The sequence below is a fragment of the Manis pentadactyla genome, chromosome 6 (assembly GCF_030020395.1).
Source record: "Manis pentadactyla isolate mManPen7 chromosome 6, mManPen7.hap1, whole genome shotgun sequence".
Lineage (NCBI taxonomy): Eukaryota > Metazoa > Chordata > Mammalia > Pholidota > Manidae > Manis > Manis pentadactyla.
In genome coordinates this window covers 10,346,338-10,362,963 of record NC_080024.1, presented here as the reverse complement: position 1 = coordinate 10,362,963, position 16,626 = coordinate 10,346,338, and the positions used below count along the sequence as shown (strand labels likewise).

At 39.1% G+C, this 16,626-nt stretch overlaps 1 protein-coding gene across 1 annotated transcript in view; it reads left to right on the top strand.

The window, feature by feature from the left end:
* The first annotated feature begins 2,033 nt into the window (after positions 1–2,033).
* The window catches only part of DAW1 (dynein assembly factor with WD repeats 1), a 42,949-nt gene continuing 28,356 nt past the window's right edge, over positions 2,034–16,626 (top strand). Inside the window, exons 1-4 of the mRNA XM_036913106.2 lie at positions 2,034–2,156; positions 12,149–12,221; positions 13,913–14,057; positions 15,483–15,541. Coding sequence (XP_036769001.2) covers positions 2,117–2,156; positions 12,149–12,221; positions 13,913–14,057; positions 15,483–15,541 — 317 coding nt within the window. The 5' untranslated portion in view covers positions 2,034–2,116. The remainder of the gene's footprint in view (positions 2,157–12,148; positions 12,222–13,912; positions 14,058–15,482; positions 15,542–16,626) is intronic.

The window sequence follows — 16,626 nt, the reverse complement described above, 5'->3', positions numbered from 1 at the left end:
AGGAGGAGTTTGGGGGCATATTTATCTATTATCAGAGGTATTAGAGTCTGGACATAAGAGCCCTCTCAGGAGTTTGTGTTTTCAAAAAAGCCTTTTCCTTCCCCCACACTACCCCCCAAATTTCTGGCCACGGTGGGCTATATTTATATTTCAAAGACATGATAAGACTTATAGCTTCAAGAGAAATAAGACGTTTTATTTTGTTTTTTTAAGAGTTTTGTAGTAATCGCTGTTTAAAATTTTCTTCCTTAAGTATAGCACAATTCCATTTCAATATCCTGATCTTTTATAATATCTATAAGCATTTTGAGAAGAATAGGGACGGTTTGGACATTGATAAAAATAGCCATATTTCTGGTTTTGTAGTTTTAAGAGACAAAAATAAGGATTTAGAGGTGGTGTGCAGGAGAGGGAAGGGGAAAACCAAATCTGCCATAGTGAGTTCAGAAGGCTCAGTGAGTTTTTCAAAGCTAGTCTCAGGAAGTTTCTGATTAAACAGCCTGGAGGGAAGCAATTTTGTCAGCATTGCATTCAGAGGCCTCTAGGTACCAGTTAAAATAAGCTTGCCTTTCATTTTGTTTGGTCTCAAATCCTCTTTCTGATTGTGCATGCAAATAAACCAATTTGGAGATCTCAAATATTCCTCGTTTTGGCTAATGTAGTCTTATATCATCCCGGATGACACGGATTCATTGTTAAAACATTTACAGAGGGATGGTCCGTAGGTATGAAACATAATACCAGCTGGGGTCCTTGATGGAGGTATATCTCCATTATTTTTCTCAGAACAAGATGAGCCCGTTGTCTGTCTTTAAACTTAAACCTCTTTTTAAATGACAGATATAGAAAAACCTTCAACTTGTACCTCCTATCTGTGGGTAGAGGCAGAATCCTTCCAAAATGGAAGAGGATGGAGATGACTATACCCAGAAACCCTAAATAAATGACTTGGTTTGGTCTGAACCTCAACCGAAGTCAGGGAGGTTCAGACCCAGGAGGACCTACTGCCTGAGCTCTGGAGCCCACAGGTGGAGACATCCGAGGGCCCTGCTTTCTTGGGCATACCTTGCATCTGTCCTTGTGGTGCCAGGGTCCAGGGTACTTGCTCTGGATCCTGCTAAGTATGCTGAGAAATGTTGCCCAATAAATGAATCAAAGATACTGGGCAGGTTAAACAAAGTTTTATTCAGGGTTTGTCAGGAGTGCAGCTTGGGAGATACAGATTTAGGATGCACTTGAATTGTGTTCCATTAAATGACAAAATGGAGGAGGCTTATAAAGGTAAAAACCACAGGTTAAGGAGAATCACATCAATTGTTCATCAAAAATTATGATTGGCGCTTGCCCTGAGGTAAAGGTGCTTATTAGGTGGGGACTGCAGCTGGTATTTGGAAAAATTCCAAGGTTGCAGTCAGCAGAATGCAGTCCATTTTGTCCTTGAGATGTTGTGATTTAGCATTTTAAAGTTCAAGTTTGCACTGGAGTGAGGACGTGTTTGGCCCTGTCTCAGCAATGTCCCTTGAATCCATTTTGCTTGTCTGACAAGTGTGACTTCATCTTGAGTTCTAAAAAAAGTCAAATATACATTCAAACTGGCGAAGAACCAGTGCTGGCAAGAAATCCAACAGACCAAAGGGCCTGGAAAGCCTTAAACACAGGTGCCAGGTGGATAGGCTTCCGACACCCCTGCCTACCCACCCCACCTCCACACTCACTGGACTGCCACCTTGTAGTTCCCATTTTTAGGGGTCGCATCCCTGAGATGAGGGTGGTGATAAACGGTGCATAACTCATACCTTTGTTGAACTCTAAACCGCTTCTGGCAGTGTGCGGCAGGACATTAGCAAAGGCAGGCTTACACTGAGGCCATTTTTCTTCTGTGGGTACAGGAGTAGGGCATGAAAAGGGCCCGTGAATGGTCACGCCGGGCGGGATTTCTCTTCCATCCCTCCTTATTGGAAACCCAATGGGCTAACGTGCGCGCCACCCAGCGGGTGGCCGAGGGCCGGCGGGCAGGGCCGCGGAGGCGGCTGCGCACGCGCGCCGGAGTCCCGCTGCTGTTTGGCCGTCTCCATGGCGACGAAGCCCGTGGGCTGGGGGTTCCCGGAGCGAGAACATGAAGCTCAAGAGCCTGCTGCTCCGGTATTACCCGCCAGGTACCGGCCGGGCCGCTCGCCCTCCCCTGGGGCCCGGGGCTCAGGCCCTGGGAGGGGCGGGGGCGGGGTTGGGGGCGGTGGGGTCCCCGGGGCGCTTCCCAGTACGGCCCTTCGGTCCTTCAGATGCTGGCCCCTGTTCCGCGAGACTTTTAAGAGGCTCCTCCATAAAGTCTCTAAACTTTTAAACTGCGGAGTTAGAATGCTTTCCGGTTAGTTAAGAATGGGACGCACGGGGAGGGAGGGGTGGCGATTGGTGCTGTCTTGGGATATTGGTTTCTGGAAAGGCAGACACAAGGACCAACCACATTCCTTTTTATTTTAAATTTAGCAGAGTGATCAAGTCAAGGTGTGTTGAATATGCAAAGAAAAATGCATACTCAACAAAGCCTATTATATTAGTGACTATATTCCAGACATATCACTTGATCCACGCCCTTTTCAGGGCTTATGCGCAGGCGCTCTGTGCCCCAGGCCACTGGGCTTTAAAGAAGGGCACAGTCCTTCATTCCAGGGAGTTACAGAATTATGAAACAAGTCCACAGAAGGCCGTAGTTTTAAAGTAGGATAAACTTGCCTGGCTCCCTTGTTTCAAAGGTGAGGACACAGTCGCCTTTAGCGAGGAAGTGATGTCCACATGCCACCCAGCTTGTACGGGACAGAAATAGGAGCAGAACACTTGGATTCTAATTAAGAACTCACTTTAAAAACAAGAAGAATATAAAATTAGAGTCTACAAAACTTGTCACAAAGCAGTAGATGACCAAATATACTAGCCCACTGAAAAATGTGGGCCTCCTGGCAACACTGGGCCTGGACAGCAACTTTCCCCCATGGGAAGTTGACATTTGTAGTAAAGATACTCATTTTCTCCCTCTTAAAACTCCAGTTAAAATAACATAGAGTGAAATAGGTGAGAGGGGAAAAAAATTCGTGAGGTTTGATATCTTGATCTGGGTGATGGTTGCCTGAATGTATGCCCATGTCAAAATTCATCAAGCTGTACACAAACGACATGAAACACGGAAACGCTCTAGATACGAGAGGTCATCGTGAGTTAACATGAATAGCTTGTTCTCTTTAAGTTGTCCACAACTTCCCTTGGCTGTGCCTGCATGTGGGCTGGCACTGGTGCCCAGGAATAGAGTGATACACGGATGTCTTGCTTTCATCCTTCCCCGTGGAGTGTAGATGAAAACCATGAACTCTGGGATCATCATAAATAATCTCACCAAAGAAAAATTTTGAAACTTGGGCCATTTGTTCTGATCTGCCAAGCTGTCAGTCAGAGGGTGACAGCAGCACCCATGGGGCTATGACCCCTCCTGGCTACTTCTCACTAACCTCGTTCCCTGCAGAGTACACCTCCTTGGGGGAATGTTGTCCCAATTTTTCTTCTCCTTCAGTCTTGAACTCACTCCTATTGTGTTTTCACCCCCCACTTCTCCACTGGAACTGCCTTTTTCAGGATCCCCCGTCATTCAACATTGCTAAAGCCACTGACCAAGTCCTAGTCCTTGCCTTTCTTGACGTGACAACAGCATTTGGCCCAAATGGTTATTCCGTCCTCCTCTGGCCTCCAACCAACACCCTGTTTTTACTCCTGCCCCATTGTCCCTCCTCCTTGTTTGCTTCTCTGCTTCTTTATCTTCATGTTGGAGTGTCCCAGAGCTCCGTCCTTGGTCTTCTCTATCTATATGCATTTGTTGGGCCATTTCATCTATTCTCAAGGCTTAGAACCATGCTGAGTAGCCCCGAGTACTGAACTGCCAGCCTGGTCCTTCCTTCAGATGTGCGTTGGGCCTCACACAGGGCCTCTGTGGCCTCCCTTATCTTGGTCAGAGGCAGCTCCATTCCTCCATTTGCTTGTGTCAGAACCTTGCACTCACCCTTTTCTCCTCTCCTGTACACTCTTGCACATTCGCTCATCCTCTTCTCCTCTCTTGCACACTCCACATGTGGTCCAGTAACAAACCTGCCAGCTCACCTTCCAGATATATGTGAAATCCAGCAACATCTCCCCACGATGATGGCTCCTTGTGTCTTTATTGCTAGTGCTTCCACCGTGCCCCACCTCAGTCTATTTCCAACACAGCAGCGGGGTGACTCTGTTAAAATATAAGTCTGATCTTATTACTTTTCTGCTCCAGCTCTCCAGTGGCTTTTTAGTTCACTTCACGTAGAAGGGCCATGATCCCTCAGGCCCCACAGGACCTCCACCCCCTTTTGCCTCTGAGTTCACCCTGCTTTCCCCTCTAGCAACACCACTCTCCTTGATGTTCCCTGAATGTGCTGGGCCCCAGCTCAGTCTCTGCAGTTCTTTTTGCCTAGAATATCTTCTCCTGTGCGTCTGCCTAGCTGATGCTCTCACATTCTTTAGCTCTTTCCTCAAAAGTAAGTGAAGTGATTAAAGTGAAACTTTCCATTCTAGAATTTCTAGAATTTCCAACGTCTTAAGATATTTCACAGTCCCCTTCCTGGCTTTGTCTTTTCTTAGAACCATGTCAATTCAACAGATCATAATTTCACTTTTTTTTTTTTTTTTAAATAATTATTTTTTATTGAAGGGTAGTTGACACACAGTATTACATTACATGAGTTTCAAGTGTACAACACAGTGGTAGAACATTTATATACATAATTCTAGGTTCCAGCTATCACCCTACCAGGCTGTTACAATATCTTGACTATATTCCTTATGCTATACATTACATCCCGGTTACTAATTTATTTTACCATTGGAAGTCTGTCCTTCTTTTTTTTTTTTTTTTTTTTTTTTTTGTGAGGGCATCTCTCATATTTATTGATCAAATGGTTGTTAACGACAATAAAATTCTGTATAGGGGAGTCAATGCACAATGCACAATCATTATTCCACCCCAAGCCTAATGTTTGTCAGTCTCCAATCTTCTGAGGCATAACAAACAAGTTTTTACATGTAGAACAAATTCTTACATAATGAATAAGTTACATAGTGAACAGTACAAGGGCAGTCATCACAGAAACTTTCGGTTTTGCTCATGCATTATGAACTATAAACAGTTCAAATATGAATACTCATTTGGTTTTTATACTTGATTTATATGTGAATACCACATTTCTCTCTTTATTATTATTATTTTTAATAAAATGCTGAAGTGGTAGGTAGATACAAGATAAAGGTAGAAAACATAGTTTAGTGTTGTAAGAGAGCACATGTAGATGATCAGGTGTGTGCCTGTAGACTATGTGTTAATCCAAGCTAGACCAGGGCAATAAAACATCCACGTATGCAGAAGATTTCTCTCAGAACGGGGGGGTGAGGTTCTAAGCCTCACCTCTGTTGATCCCCAATTTCTCACCTGATGGCCCCCCTGCGACTGTGCCTGTCTTAGGTTGTTCCTCCCTTGAGGAATCTTACCCGTCTCTGGCTAACCAGTCATCTTCTGGGGCCATACAGGGAAATGTGAAGTTGGTAAGTGAGAGAGAAGCCTTATTGTTTGAAAAAGTTAGCTTTTTACTTTGCATATTTATGCCCTGTGGCTTCTATGCCCAGCATTTGTCTTGAGGTATCTTTACCACTTGGAAGAATTATGATACTCGGTAAATTTGATATGAGGCACGAATTCTATTTAAGGGTTGTAATTAGGAAGGAAGAAGAAAAGCTATAGAAGTAGCAGGCGGAAGAAAACATGGGAAGATTGATTATTTCTTTGACAAATCTTCTTGTAGAGTAACTTCAGCATATATAGGTTTTAAGCTACTACTTAAATTGCGCACACACATTAACATAATAGGAGTATAGTTACATAACCAAAGCATATCTGTAATTACCAGCCATCTGCAGTGAAACCAAGAAAACCAGTTAGGCACCTTAGGCATTTGTGAAAACTTATCTATGATATGGTGGATATTGTCCAACTGAACTTGAACAGTCTGAGAGAAATCAGACAAATTAAAACAACCCATTCCTGGGGAATGTTCACATCCCTTATGTTCTTTTAACAGTAAATAGTCTGTAGTTGTAAGAGTTTGGAGCGCTACAATTTGCACTTCTCCAAATTCTTGGTTGAGTTCCAACAGTATAGATCCAGTCAAATTTGTTGTTTTACTGTATGCACAGGCCAGCTTAGATATCTCCTTCCTCATTCCCATGGCAAGTCCAGGAACTGGTGGGATGAGTGCATCTACAGCTGTAGCAGTGCGTGGATCTTTGTTGGGGTTTTTTGATGATCATCTTCTGGCATGAGTCTTCATAATTTCACTTTTTTACCTTGCTTAGTCTCCCCACTAGAATAAAAGCTTCACAAGGGCAGGGACTTTGTCTGTTTTGTTTAATGTGGTATCTTTAGCACCTAGAATAGAGCCTGGTTCATAGACACTCACATAGTTGTTGAGTAAATGAATGGGTTTATGATTGACAAGCACTTTGTACAGGTCAAAGTGCTATGCCTTACTTGAGTTTTCAGGTAATCTTATGGGGATCAGATCTTCAAGAGTTTATATTCTACTAATGTTGACCCCTATCTTTCCCCTACTTTTTTCATGTTATTTTTTCTCTGACTTTTTAAATTATAAAAGAAATATTTGTTTATAGCCAGTTTTTGAAAAATACATTAAAGGTTAACTAATATCACCCTCAGCCCACTGAAGGTGTGATGTCCCTTGAAAGAAGCCCATTAACTTGCACAGTTAGTAAGGTTTCCTTAACCTTACTAATATTGAATATTTTCAGTGTTTGAAATCTTTGTTAATATGGTGGGTAAAAATTCTGTCTGTTGTTTTGTGTTTCTTATACATGAAGTTAGGAACATTCTCTCCTGGTCTGTTTAGTGGTCACTGAATTTCTTTGTTTGCAAACTGACCCTTCATGCCTTTTGTACATTTTCTTTTTTAAAATCATTTTTAGAGTTCTTTTATTAAGTTCTTTAAGCTTTGTATTTATAGTTGAACTTTTTTGGCTATTTATCATTTGTCTCTAATATTGTGGTATCTTTTACTGCATAGAAGCTTAAAATTTATTTTAGACAAATCAGTCAGTCAATTCTTTTTTAGCAGTTGAGTTTCACATCAAGCTTAAAAAGCAAATTACAGACATTAAGATAGAAATATGTTCTGTTATTTAGACCATTTTATATTTTATTTTAATACTAAAATCTCTGATCAGCCTCTCTCTCTCTCTCTCTCTCTCTCTCTATATATATATATATATATATATAGTACATTGTGTGGTATAAATCCAATTTTATTAACTTTTCCAAAATCTAACTGATTCATACATCATTATTTATTGAATCATCCAAACTTTCCCCATTAATTTGAAATGTTACCTTCACTTAATTTTAAATTCCCAAATATAGGTGATTCTATAATATTGATCTAATTTTGTATCAGAACCACACTTTATTGTTTTATAGTTTGTTATAATATTTGGTAAGTTTTCAAATTCTAAGAAATAAAATCATCATAATCACCTTAACTCCACAAGTTACTTGACATTTTCACAATATTGAGTTTTCTCATCTAGTAATGTGTCTTTCCATTTATAATGATTTTCTTTTATATCTAATATTGCAGCTAGGTATTACACATTCCTTGTTAATTTTATATTTAGGTATTCAATGCAATTATAAATGTGATCTTTTCTTTAATTTCATCTTTCCTTGTCAATATATGCATGTCTTACCTACTTCCAATCTTACCTTCTGCATTCTATTTATCTTTCTAAGTCCCCCTAATTCCTTTCTGGGATGCTTATCATATCGATAGTTTTTATAAAATGTATAAATCACGGGCATGAAAAGGATCGCAGAGGGAATATGGTCATCATGTTATCATAACTTTGTATGGTGACAGATGGTAACTATGGTTATCATGGTGAGCATTTCATAATTTACATAATTGTCAAACACTATATTGTATACCTGAAACTAGTATAATATTGTATGTCAGCTATACTTCAATAAAATAACTTTAACAGTGTTATAATATCCATGTTTTGCTGAGAAGTTTGATGTGGCACAAGAAACCTTTTTTCATTCTATGGAAAGTACAACCATATTTGACATGGTCAGCTCTCCATGAGCCTTTCTTTATTCTTTGTGAATTTGCTTCTTAAACCAGAGTTTGGTTTCAAGTCTTTGATATGAAAGAATTACTTCTTAGGGAAGAAAACAAAACACAACTGTGCCCAATAGCCTCTTACAGTTACGGTTAGAATCTGACTTGCTTGCCTGCTGTGTTGTGGTGTTTTGAGTTTTTTTGTGTCATAAAAAAAATTTAGAATGATTTTTCTGTTCTAAAATTAAATTATAGCCTATACAGTAATCCTTCAATTGTCAAGGGACCTCTGGGTTTGGGGGTCCTCAAGGTCAAGTCTCTTTTCATAATGACCATAAGATATCATTTGCTTTTCTCCCTGGGTATTGACATTGGCACTAACGGTGCAAACGCAGTAGGCGTTGAAACTGCTGGCATCTTACTACAAATTAAAGTAGTGACACCAACTCCAATAGTGTTCATTGTATTCCTTAGAAACACACACTTGCGATAGGAAAAATCCCCTCAGTTTCCGTTTCCCTTGAGAAGTCCGTGATGAAGCATCACGAACTTATTCATTAGGTAAGTACTGACAAAGGAGTACGTGTATTCTTGCTGAGGAAAAAGAAGTACTTAAGCTGCTGCAGTGATGTGTGAGCATTGTCTTGAGGGAAACACACGTGCAGTTGTTTGAGTTGAGAGATGAACCAGCCATATTTTTCATGGAACACCGTTTTTTTTTGCAAGACTAACTGAAAAATAAACATGGTTTTTAGACTTGGACATTTGGCAGGATGTTTTCTTGAAACTGAACAAAGCAGAAAATTTTCAAGCAAAACTGTCAGTGTTTCTTGCCAGTGATGAAATTTGAACTTTCAAGAAAAAAGTAGAATTTGAGGAAACTTGTACCAAGCTACAATGAACACAATAGCTCACCAAAAGAGTTTTCTGCTGATAGGTATGGGAAGTGCTATTGACAATTGTGATTTTGTGGGGGGGCATTGCTTGATGAGATATGCCAACATTTAGAAGATGTACGTAACTCAGTGAACTAATATTGTCAGATGTCTGGTATACGATGTCATAAATCACACGTGGTTAAAATATCCTTTGAAAGTGTGAGATAGACAAATGGATTTTAATGTAACAGATATGAAGGGTTAATTGATGTGGTTTCAGATTCTGTATTACAACCAATCTTTATGAACCTACCTACCACTTGTTAAGTTTTCATGTAGTCTTATAAGAAAAGATTATCCATGATTATCTGAAAAGGCAATTAAAATATTAAAATATAGATGTGCATATGGCCAGATTTTTTTCTTATACTTCATCCACAGCAACATACAGCAACAACTTGAATGCAGAAGTGGACGAGGATCCAGATCTTTCTAAGCCAGATATTAGAGAGATCTGCAAAAGTATAAAATAGTCCTGCTCTTCTTACTGTTTTTTGGCAAATATAATCATTTCTCTAAAATGTGTTATTTATGTTGACATGCCATGAACTTATTACCTCTATTTAAAAACAATTTAACATTAAAAAAATTTCTCAATTTTCATATGGAAAATATTACAGAAACACAAACTCTTTGGTGTCCTCAATAATTTAGAGTGTAAAGTGGTTTTAAGACCAAAACTTTGGAGATCCACTGGTCCATATCCATAGAGGTAGTACAATAAAGTGGTTGGGAGGCTTTGTTCAGTTTTTGTTTAAATCTATTATTTCTTTGTGGTTCAATTTGAATATATTTCATTGATCTGTCTTCAAGTTGAATGAGTCTGTCCTTTGTCATCTCCATTCCATTACTGAGCCTGCTCAACATTTTGGTTATTGGACTTTTTAGTTCAACAGTTCCCATTTGGTTTGCTTTAATAACTTCCATTTTTCTAAAATTTTTCATTGTTTTCATTTGCTTCAAGTGAACTTGTAAATCACTGCTGAAGCATTTTTATGACACCTTTTCTAAAATCCTTTCAGATATTTCCAGCAACTGATTCATCTCTATGTTGGTGTTTGCTGATTATCTTTCTCGATTCTTGGTAACTTCTTATTGTATCCTGGATATTGGAGTTTATTGATCATCTTTCCTGCTTATTGTACCCTGGATATTTTGGTTATTATGTCAAGAGACTCTTGATCCTGTCTAAATCTACTTGGGCAGGCTGTCACCATATTTAGATTTAATATATATAGGTTCTGGTCTACTTTTGTGACTGTTAGGTCCAAAGCAGTGTAGTTTTCTTTTTTTTTTATTATTATATTTTTATTAAGGTATGATTGATATACACTCTTATGAAGGTTTCACATGAAGAAACAATGTGGTTACTACATTTACCCATATTATCAAGTCCCCACCCATACCCCAATGCAGTCACTGTCCATCAGTGCAGCAAGATGCCACAGATCCACTATGTCCCTTCTCTGTGCTACACTGTTCTCCCCGTGATCCCCCACACCATGTGTACTAAACATAATACCCCTCAATCCCCTTCTCCCTCCCTCCCCACCTGCCCTCCCGCACCCCTTCCTCCCACACCCCTCCCCTTTGGTAACCGCTAGTTCATTCTTGGAGTCAGCAGTGTAGTTTTCTTCGCCCTTTCAGTGTTAGCCAGGTCTGCTTTGTTTTCCCAGTGCTGTTAAGGCTCCTGCTTAATCCCTGCTCATGCCACCTGCAGGGGCAGAAGGTACCCCATTATGCCTGCTCTCACTGGGTGACCTTTTGGTGGTGGGGGACAAGGCTCTGGGCCTGGTTATGTCACTGGTTAAAAGGCAGGGAGACACTGCTTAGGTGCCTGGCTGTGGACTGAAATCTGGGACATCCCAAGACTTTATTGCCACCTCTTTTGCAGGAAATGAGACTGGCCAGCTATGGCCTCATTGTGGAGTGGGATCTGGGAGATCTTGGGACTTCCCCATACACAGATTAAATGGCCCCTTGGGACCCCAGTTTCTTTGGGGCTTTGTTGCTGGGCCTGTTGCAGGCAAATCAGACGAGCTGCTGAGATCCAGCTTTGCTGTGGGGACTGGGCCAGCCCAGGGCCTCCACTAGTGGATGGCACCCCCTGCAGGGGCCCCAGTTGTGGAGCAGACTTGCTCCAGGGAGAAGGGATTTCTGGTCCAGGGTGAATCCCCTATGAAACCTGTGAAACCGAAATAAGTCAAGAAGAAGAGTAGGTCAGGAGAAAGGCTTTTATTTCTTATTGTTGCTTGAGTTCGCTAGCCAGGCCCAGGCCGACCGTCTCCTCCAGCCGCTGCTCACGCTCTACCACGATGGGGTGCTCTCTACTTCTTTCCCGCCCCTTCCGGGAGGAACTCCATTGGCTGGTCCTTGGTGACTGGCAGACACCAGACCAATTACATACCAGGAATGGAGGGGAGGAGAGAACAGCCAGCTCCCGCGCCACCCTTTGCCCCAGATCTACAGGAGGTTCTGCAGTGGTAAACACCTGTTGATATGTAAGTGAACTAAGCCTAGGCTGAGGTTCTCTGGAAATTCTGCAACTTACTTCACAGGCCCCCATTAGTTCTTTGTTTGACTTCTCTTTTACTGGTCCTTTGGCCACAGAGAGGAAGCTTCGTTGTTGTTACTGTTTGAGTTTTGTTGTCTATGCTTTTTGGTGGTTCCAGGCAGCAGGCGCTCTGGGCCCCAGGTGGGGGTGTGTGGGACATAAAACCCAGGGGATGTGCCACGCTGTCATTCCTCAAGTTCTGAGGCTTCTAGCCAGTGTACCATTTTCTCTTCAACCTTCAATTATTTTAGCATTGCCTGTTGAATAATTTCAAAGATACTTAGTTCTAGTTAGAGGAAGAATCAGGAAAAAGTGAGTTTATATAATCTGTTTTAGAACCACACAACACTGCATGTTTTATGTTGAAAAATTAACTAATAAAAATAAAAAAATTATGTCAAAGTAGATTAACTGCTGACATAGGTTGTCATCATAAGTGGTTTATAATGTGTTTGTTTTTATAGGAATTATGTTGGAATATGAAAAGAGTGGAGAATTAAAGACCAAATCCATAGATTTGCTTGATCTTGGTCCCAGGTAAGCCAGCTATACCATGCAACGTGTATTCCATATCCAAATTTTTTATTGGAAAACCCTGACGTACGCTGATGTATACATGAGCCACATAAACTCAGACGACAAATTGCTTCAAATACTGTACTGTGGGGTGTTATTTCCTGATTGGTTCAGTGAGTTCTACTTGAGTGTCTGCTGAATGAGGAGCAAGAGGAAAAAGGATCAGCAGTCTGCCCTTTCCAAATAGACACCTTTTTAAAGAAAAAATCTTTCTGTTTACAACGGTTTTAGAAAAGTTGTGAAAACAGAGCTCTCACATACTCCATACCCAGTATCCCCTCTTATTAAATTTAGATTATTATGGTACATTTGTCATATCTAATGAGCCAAAATCGATACATTATTATTAACTAAAAATTATGCAGTTTTCCTTGTTTTTTTGCCTAATTCTCTTTTTTTTCTCCTCCAAGTTCCCCCCCCAGGACACCACGTCACACTTAGTTGGCAGGTCTCCTTAGACTCCTCATGGGGTGACAGTTTCTCAGACTTTCCTTATTTCCCATAACCTTAATACTTTTGAGGAGTACTTGTTTTTGCATTTTAAGAGTATTACAGAGCCTGTTAATTTATTAGTAGATAATATCTCGTGGGGCCTGTGGTGCATGATCCTCCTCATTAACCGTCATGGGGCGGAGCTGGGTGACCCGATCTTTGTCTCTCAAGCTTGTTGCGCGCCAGGGGAAAGACTCTCGTGAGATCACATTGCCAGGGGAATTCTTCCCTTTAGGCAATCTTATGCAAAAGTCCGCTTCAACAGGCCGAGTCAGATCAGTGACTATACCTGCAGGAGCCCATATTCAGATAAGGTGGAGACATTCTGAATGGGAAAAAACTAAAAGTAGAACAAAAATACCATGGTACGGTTGTGGCCCAGAGAAATAAGCAATCTTTCATTGTGACTATCTTCTTGCTTCTATTTTGGATGTTTTGAGGTTTATAGACATGAATATTTCCTTGAAGTAGGATTCTTTTGAACTAGCCCCAAATTATCAGAATTGCTGTAGGTAATTTGAATCCTGGAGGAAACTTGGAATCTGTATGTTTCAGACCGGGTCCCTTTCAGGGAAATCATAGTATAGCTCAAAAGAAATATTACCATCATTATCCTCATTCTTTGAATATTTCTTTGGTTAGATACTTTCTTTTTCTCTCAAAGTATTTAAAACTTAATCTTTCTGAACCTCAGTTTCCTCATCACTCAAACAATTGTGATGAAAGCATTACGAGGGTTGGTACAGCATTAAGTGAGAGAACATATGTAAGGTGGAAAGAATAGTCCTACCAGGAACATTCAATACATGTGAATTTAAAATTAAAAATAGGGAAAAAACAAAGAGAAAGAGCTCATTTTCAGAACCTCCGTACTTGGACTTTTTAGGTAAACAAATCAGAATCTTCACACACCTTCCACAGGGGAAGTCTTAGTTAATGAAAATGCCTTTTGGGGAACCCGAGCTGCTTTCATCCATGCCACAGTGCTCTTTATTGATTTGTGTGATTTTTATTTCCCAGAAATCTCTTGGGAAAGATAACGGTGTTCTCGCCATTGTATGTATAAATGTTGTGCTTCATAACACAATATAATTCTTGATGTAGTAAAAGTACATGCAATTGTTGGCACAGCAAAAAGTAGCTTTTTGTGTGGATTTCAGTACTGATGTCAATGCCTTAGTAGAAGAGATACAGAAAGCAGAACCTCTGATCACAGCTTCACGATCGGACCAAGTGAAACTTTTAATACACAGATTACAAGATAAACTTGGACAGCACAGCAACCACAAATTCTATCTTTTTAAGGTAATGCGTGTTTTTAAAAGATGAGGTAGGAGGACTTCAGTGAATTGGTTGATAACATATTAATTTGAGGTAAAATACAAGTCATATTTTCTCTTTCCCTCAGTGCCTCAAATAATGTTTGCTAAGACTAAGTCTCAATAAGTGTTCATTGAATGAATGAATGAGGTTCAAACATTTATTTCATGAGGTTAAATAAAAATTTGTAGTAAGTTTAGTTGTTCTTTATAATGGTAAGCCAGAGGATAATCATTAAGGTAATTTTAAGTTATTGAAAAATTAAATTTTTTTCAGTTAAAGTATTATTAAAAAGTTATGTTTTATTATATCAGTATTTCAGATTTTCTGCTTCTATATAAACTAAACTATATTTTATTAAATTATTTAACAGTTTATAATATTTAATGTAATAGTTTTAATACAATGCAAATTGCTTATTTTTCTCTATGGTTTTTGATTAACTTAAAATATAACAAAGGTAGTCATCTATTAATTCAAGAACAGCTTTTATTTTTTTTTGTATATTTTAATGATATTTAACAGTATATTCTAGAATTGCTTCATATTACACTATTTCATGTTTTAAATATGATTATCATAAAATGTAATTTGTTACTTATGAACTCACCATATTCTGTCTGATAGACAATACCCAGGCAACTTTTTGTGGTCAACCATTCAATTTACTGAGAGCATGAGGTTATTCTTGAAATATTTCTTCCTCCGGCAGGTGGCACTATTTAACTTCAAGTATGAGCTCTATAACTAGTGGTACTGTAATTTATCTTTGAAAGGGAACACTTTTGGTAGTGAAAGGGGACATTACTAATTATTACGCTCTGTCAGTACACAGAACTAGGACTGTCCCAGCTTGGCCAATCACTGTTTGTAAACAGACTATCCAATTTATGTATATTCATTAATAAATATAAAGATCCATATCTGTTGGACAATGAATGTAGGGACTGAAAGATAAATAAGACATGTCCTGACTCTAAAGAAGCTTTAGGGTTCAAAAAGCAATAGTACTCTGTAAAATCCATAATTGAAACATATTTAGTGTGTTTTCTCTATATGCTGTTCATACTTATATACAAAATCATGTGTAATATGTAAAGAAAATATTGCAAATTAGTGCTATTTGATATCTTATTAAATAGCAATAATTTTTTATCTTCAAGGTAAACTTATGGAAAGCAGAGATCCGATTATGTTTTTGTAGTTATTTATAACTACCAATTGTATTATTGTTCTTAATAATAGAAGGTACAATGTATTGTTCTCATTTGTTCAGATACTGGGTATTGTCCATTTACTATATACAATTAAGACAAACTTAAATGTCTTCATTGGTTTGAAATTAAAATTAATGAATTAAACTTAATTTTGTTTGAGTTTAAAACAAATGGTGTTTTCTTTTCTTTGAAGGTTCTCAGAGCACATTTACTGCCATTGACTAATGTTGGCCTTAATAAATCGGGTTCTTGGTAAGGTTCTCTATTTATTTAAAAATATTTTTGTACGGAATTTTACTTTTTAGAGCCATTCTAGGTTCACAGCAAAATTGAGCAAACTGAACAGAAGGTACAGAGATTTCCCATATACCCCTTTTCCCCATATACCCACAGCCTCCCCCCCACTGTCAACATCCTTGAAGAGTCATACATTTGTTACAATCATGAACCTACATTAACACATCATTATCACTCAAAGGGCATAGTTTGCATGATGGCTCACTCTTGGTTTCATATATCCTAGGGGTCGACAAATGTATAATGACAAGTATCCACTATAGTATCATACAAAGTAGTTTCACTGCCCTCAGAATCCTCTGTGCTCTGCCTATTTATGTCTGTTTCTATTTCTATTTCTATTTCTGTTTCTGTTTCTGTTTCTATTTCTATTTCTATTTCTATTTCTGTCTCTGTTTCTGTTTCTATTTCTATTCCTGTTCCTATTTCTACTCATTACTTCTAATTTGTAACAATCAAGGGATGTAAATTTCCTTTTTTAGATAAAAGTTGTTTATATTTAATGTACACACCATGATGATTTGATATACATAGTGAAATGATTGCTACAAACTAATTAACAAACTAAATAACTCCTCACAGTTACCATTTTTTCTGAAATCTATTCTTCTAGCCTATTTCTAGTATTTGGTACAGTATTATTAACTATTATCATAGTCATCATGCTGCACATTGGAGCCATAGAGTCGTTCATCCCGTGTAACGGCAAGCTTGTACCCTGTGACCATCTGCCCCCAGCCTCTGGCAACTGCTGGCCTGCCTACTCTCTGCTTCTATGAGTTGGACATTTTTTTTTAGATTCCACATATAAGTGAGATCGTAAAGTGTTTGTCCTGTGTCTGGCTTATTCCACTTAGCATGACGTCCTCCATGTTCATCTGAGTTGTTGTGAATGCCAGGATTTCCGTCTTTCTCACGGCTGGGTAACGTTCCATTGTGCACGTGCACACACACCACATTTCCCTTCTTCTCTCATCCCTTGACGGATACTTTCATCATTTCCATGTTTCGGCTATTGTGAATGTGGGAGTGCAGAAATT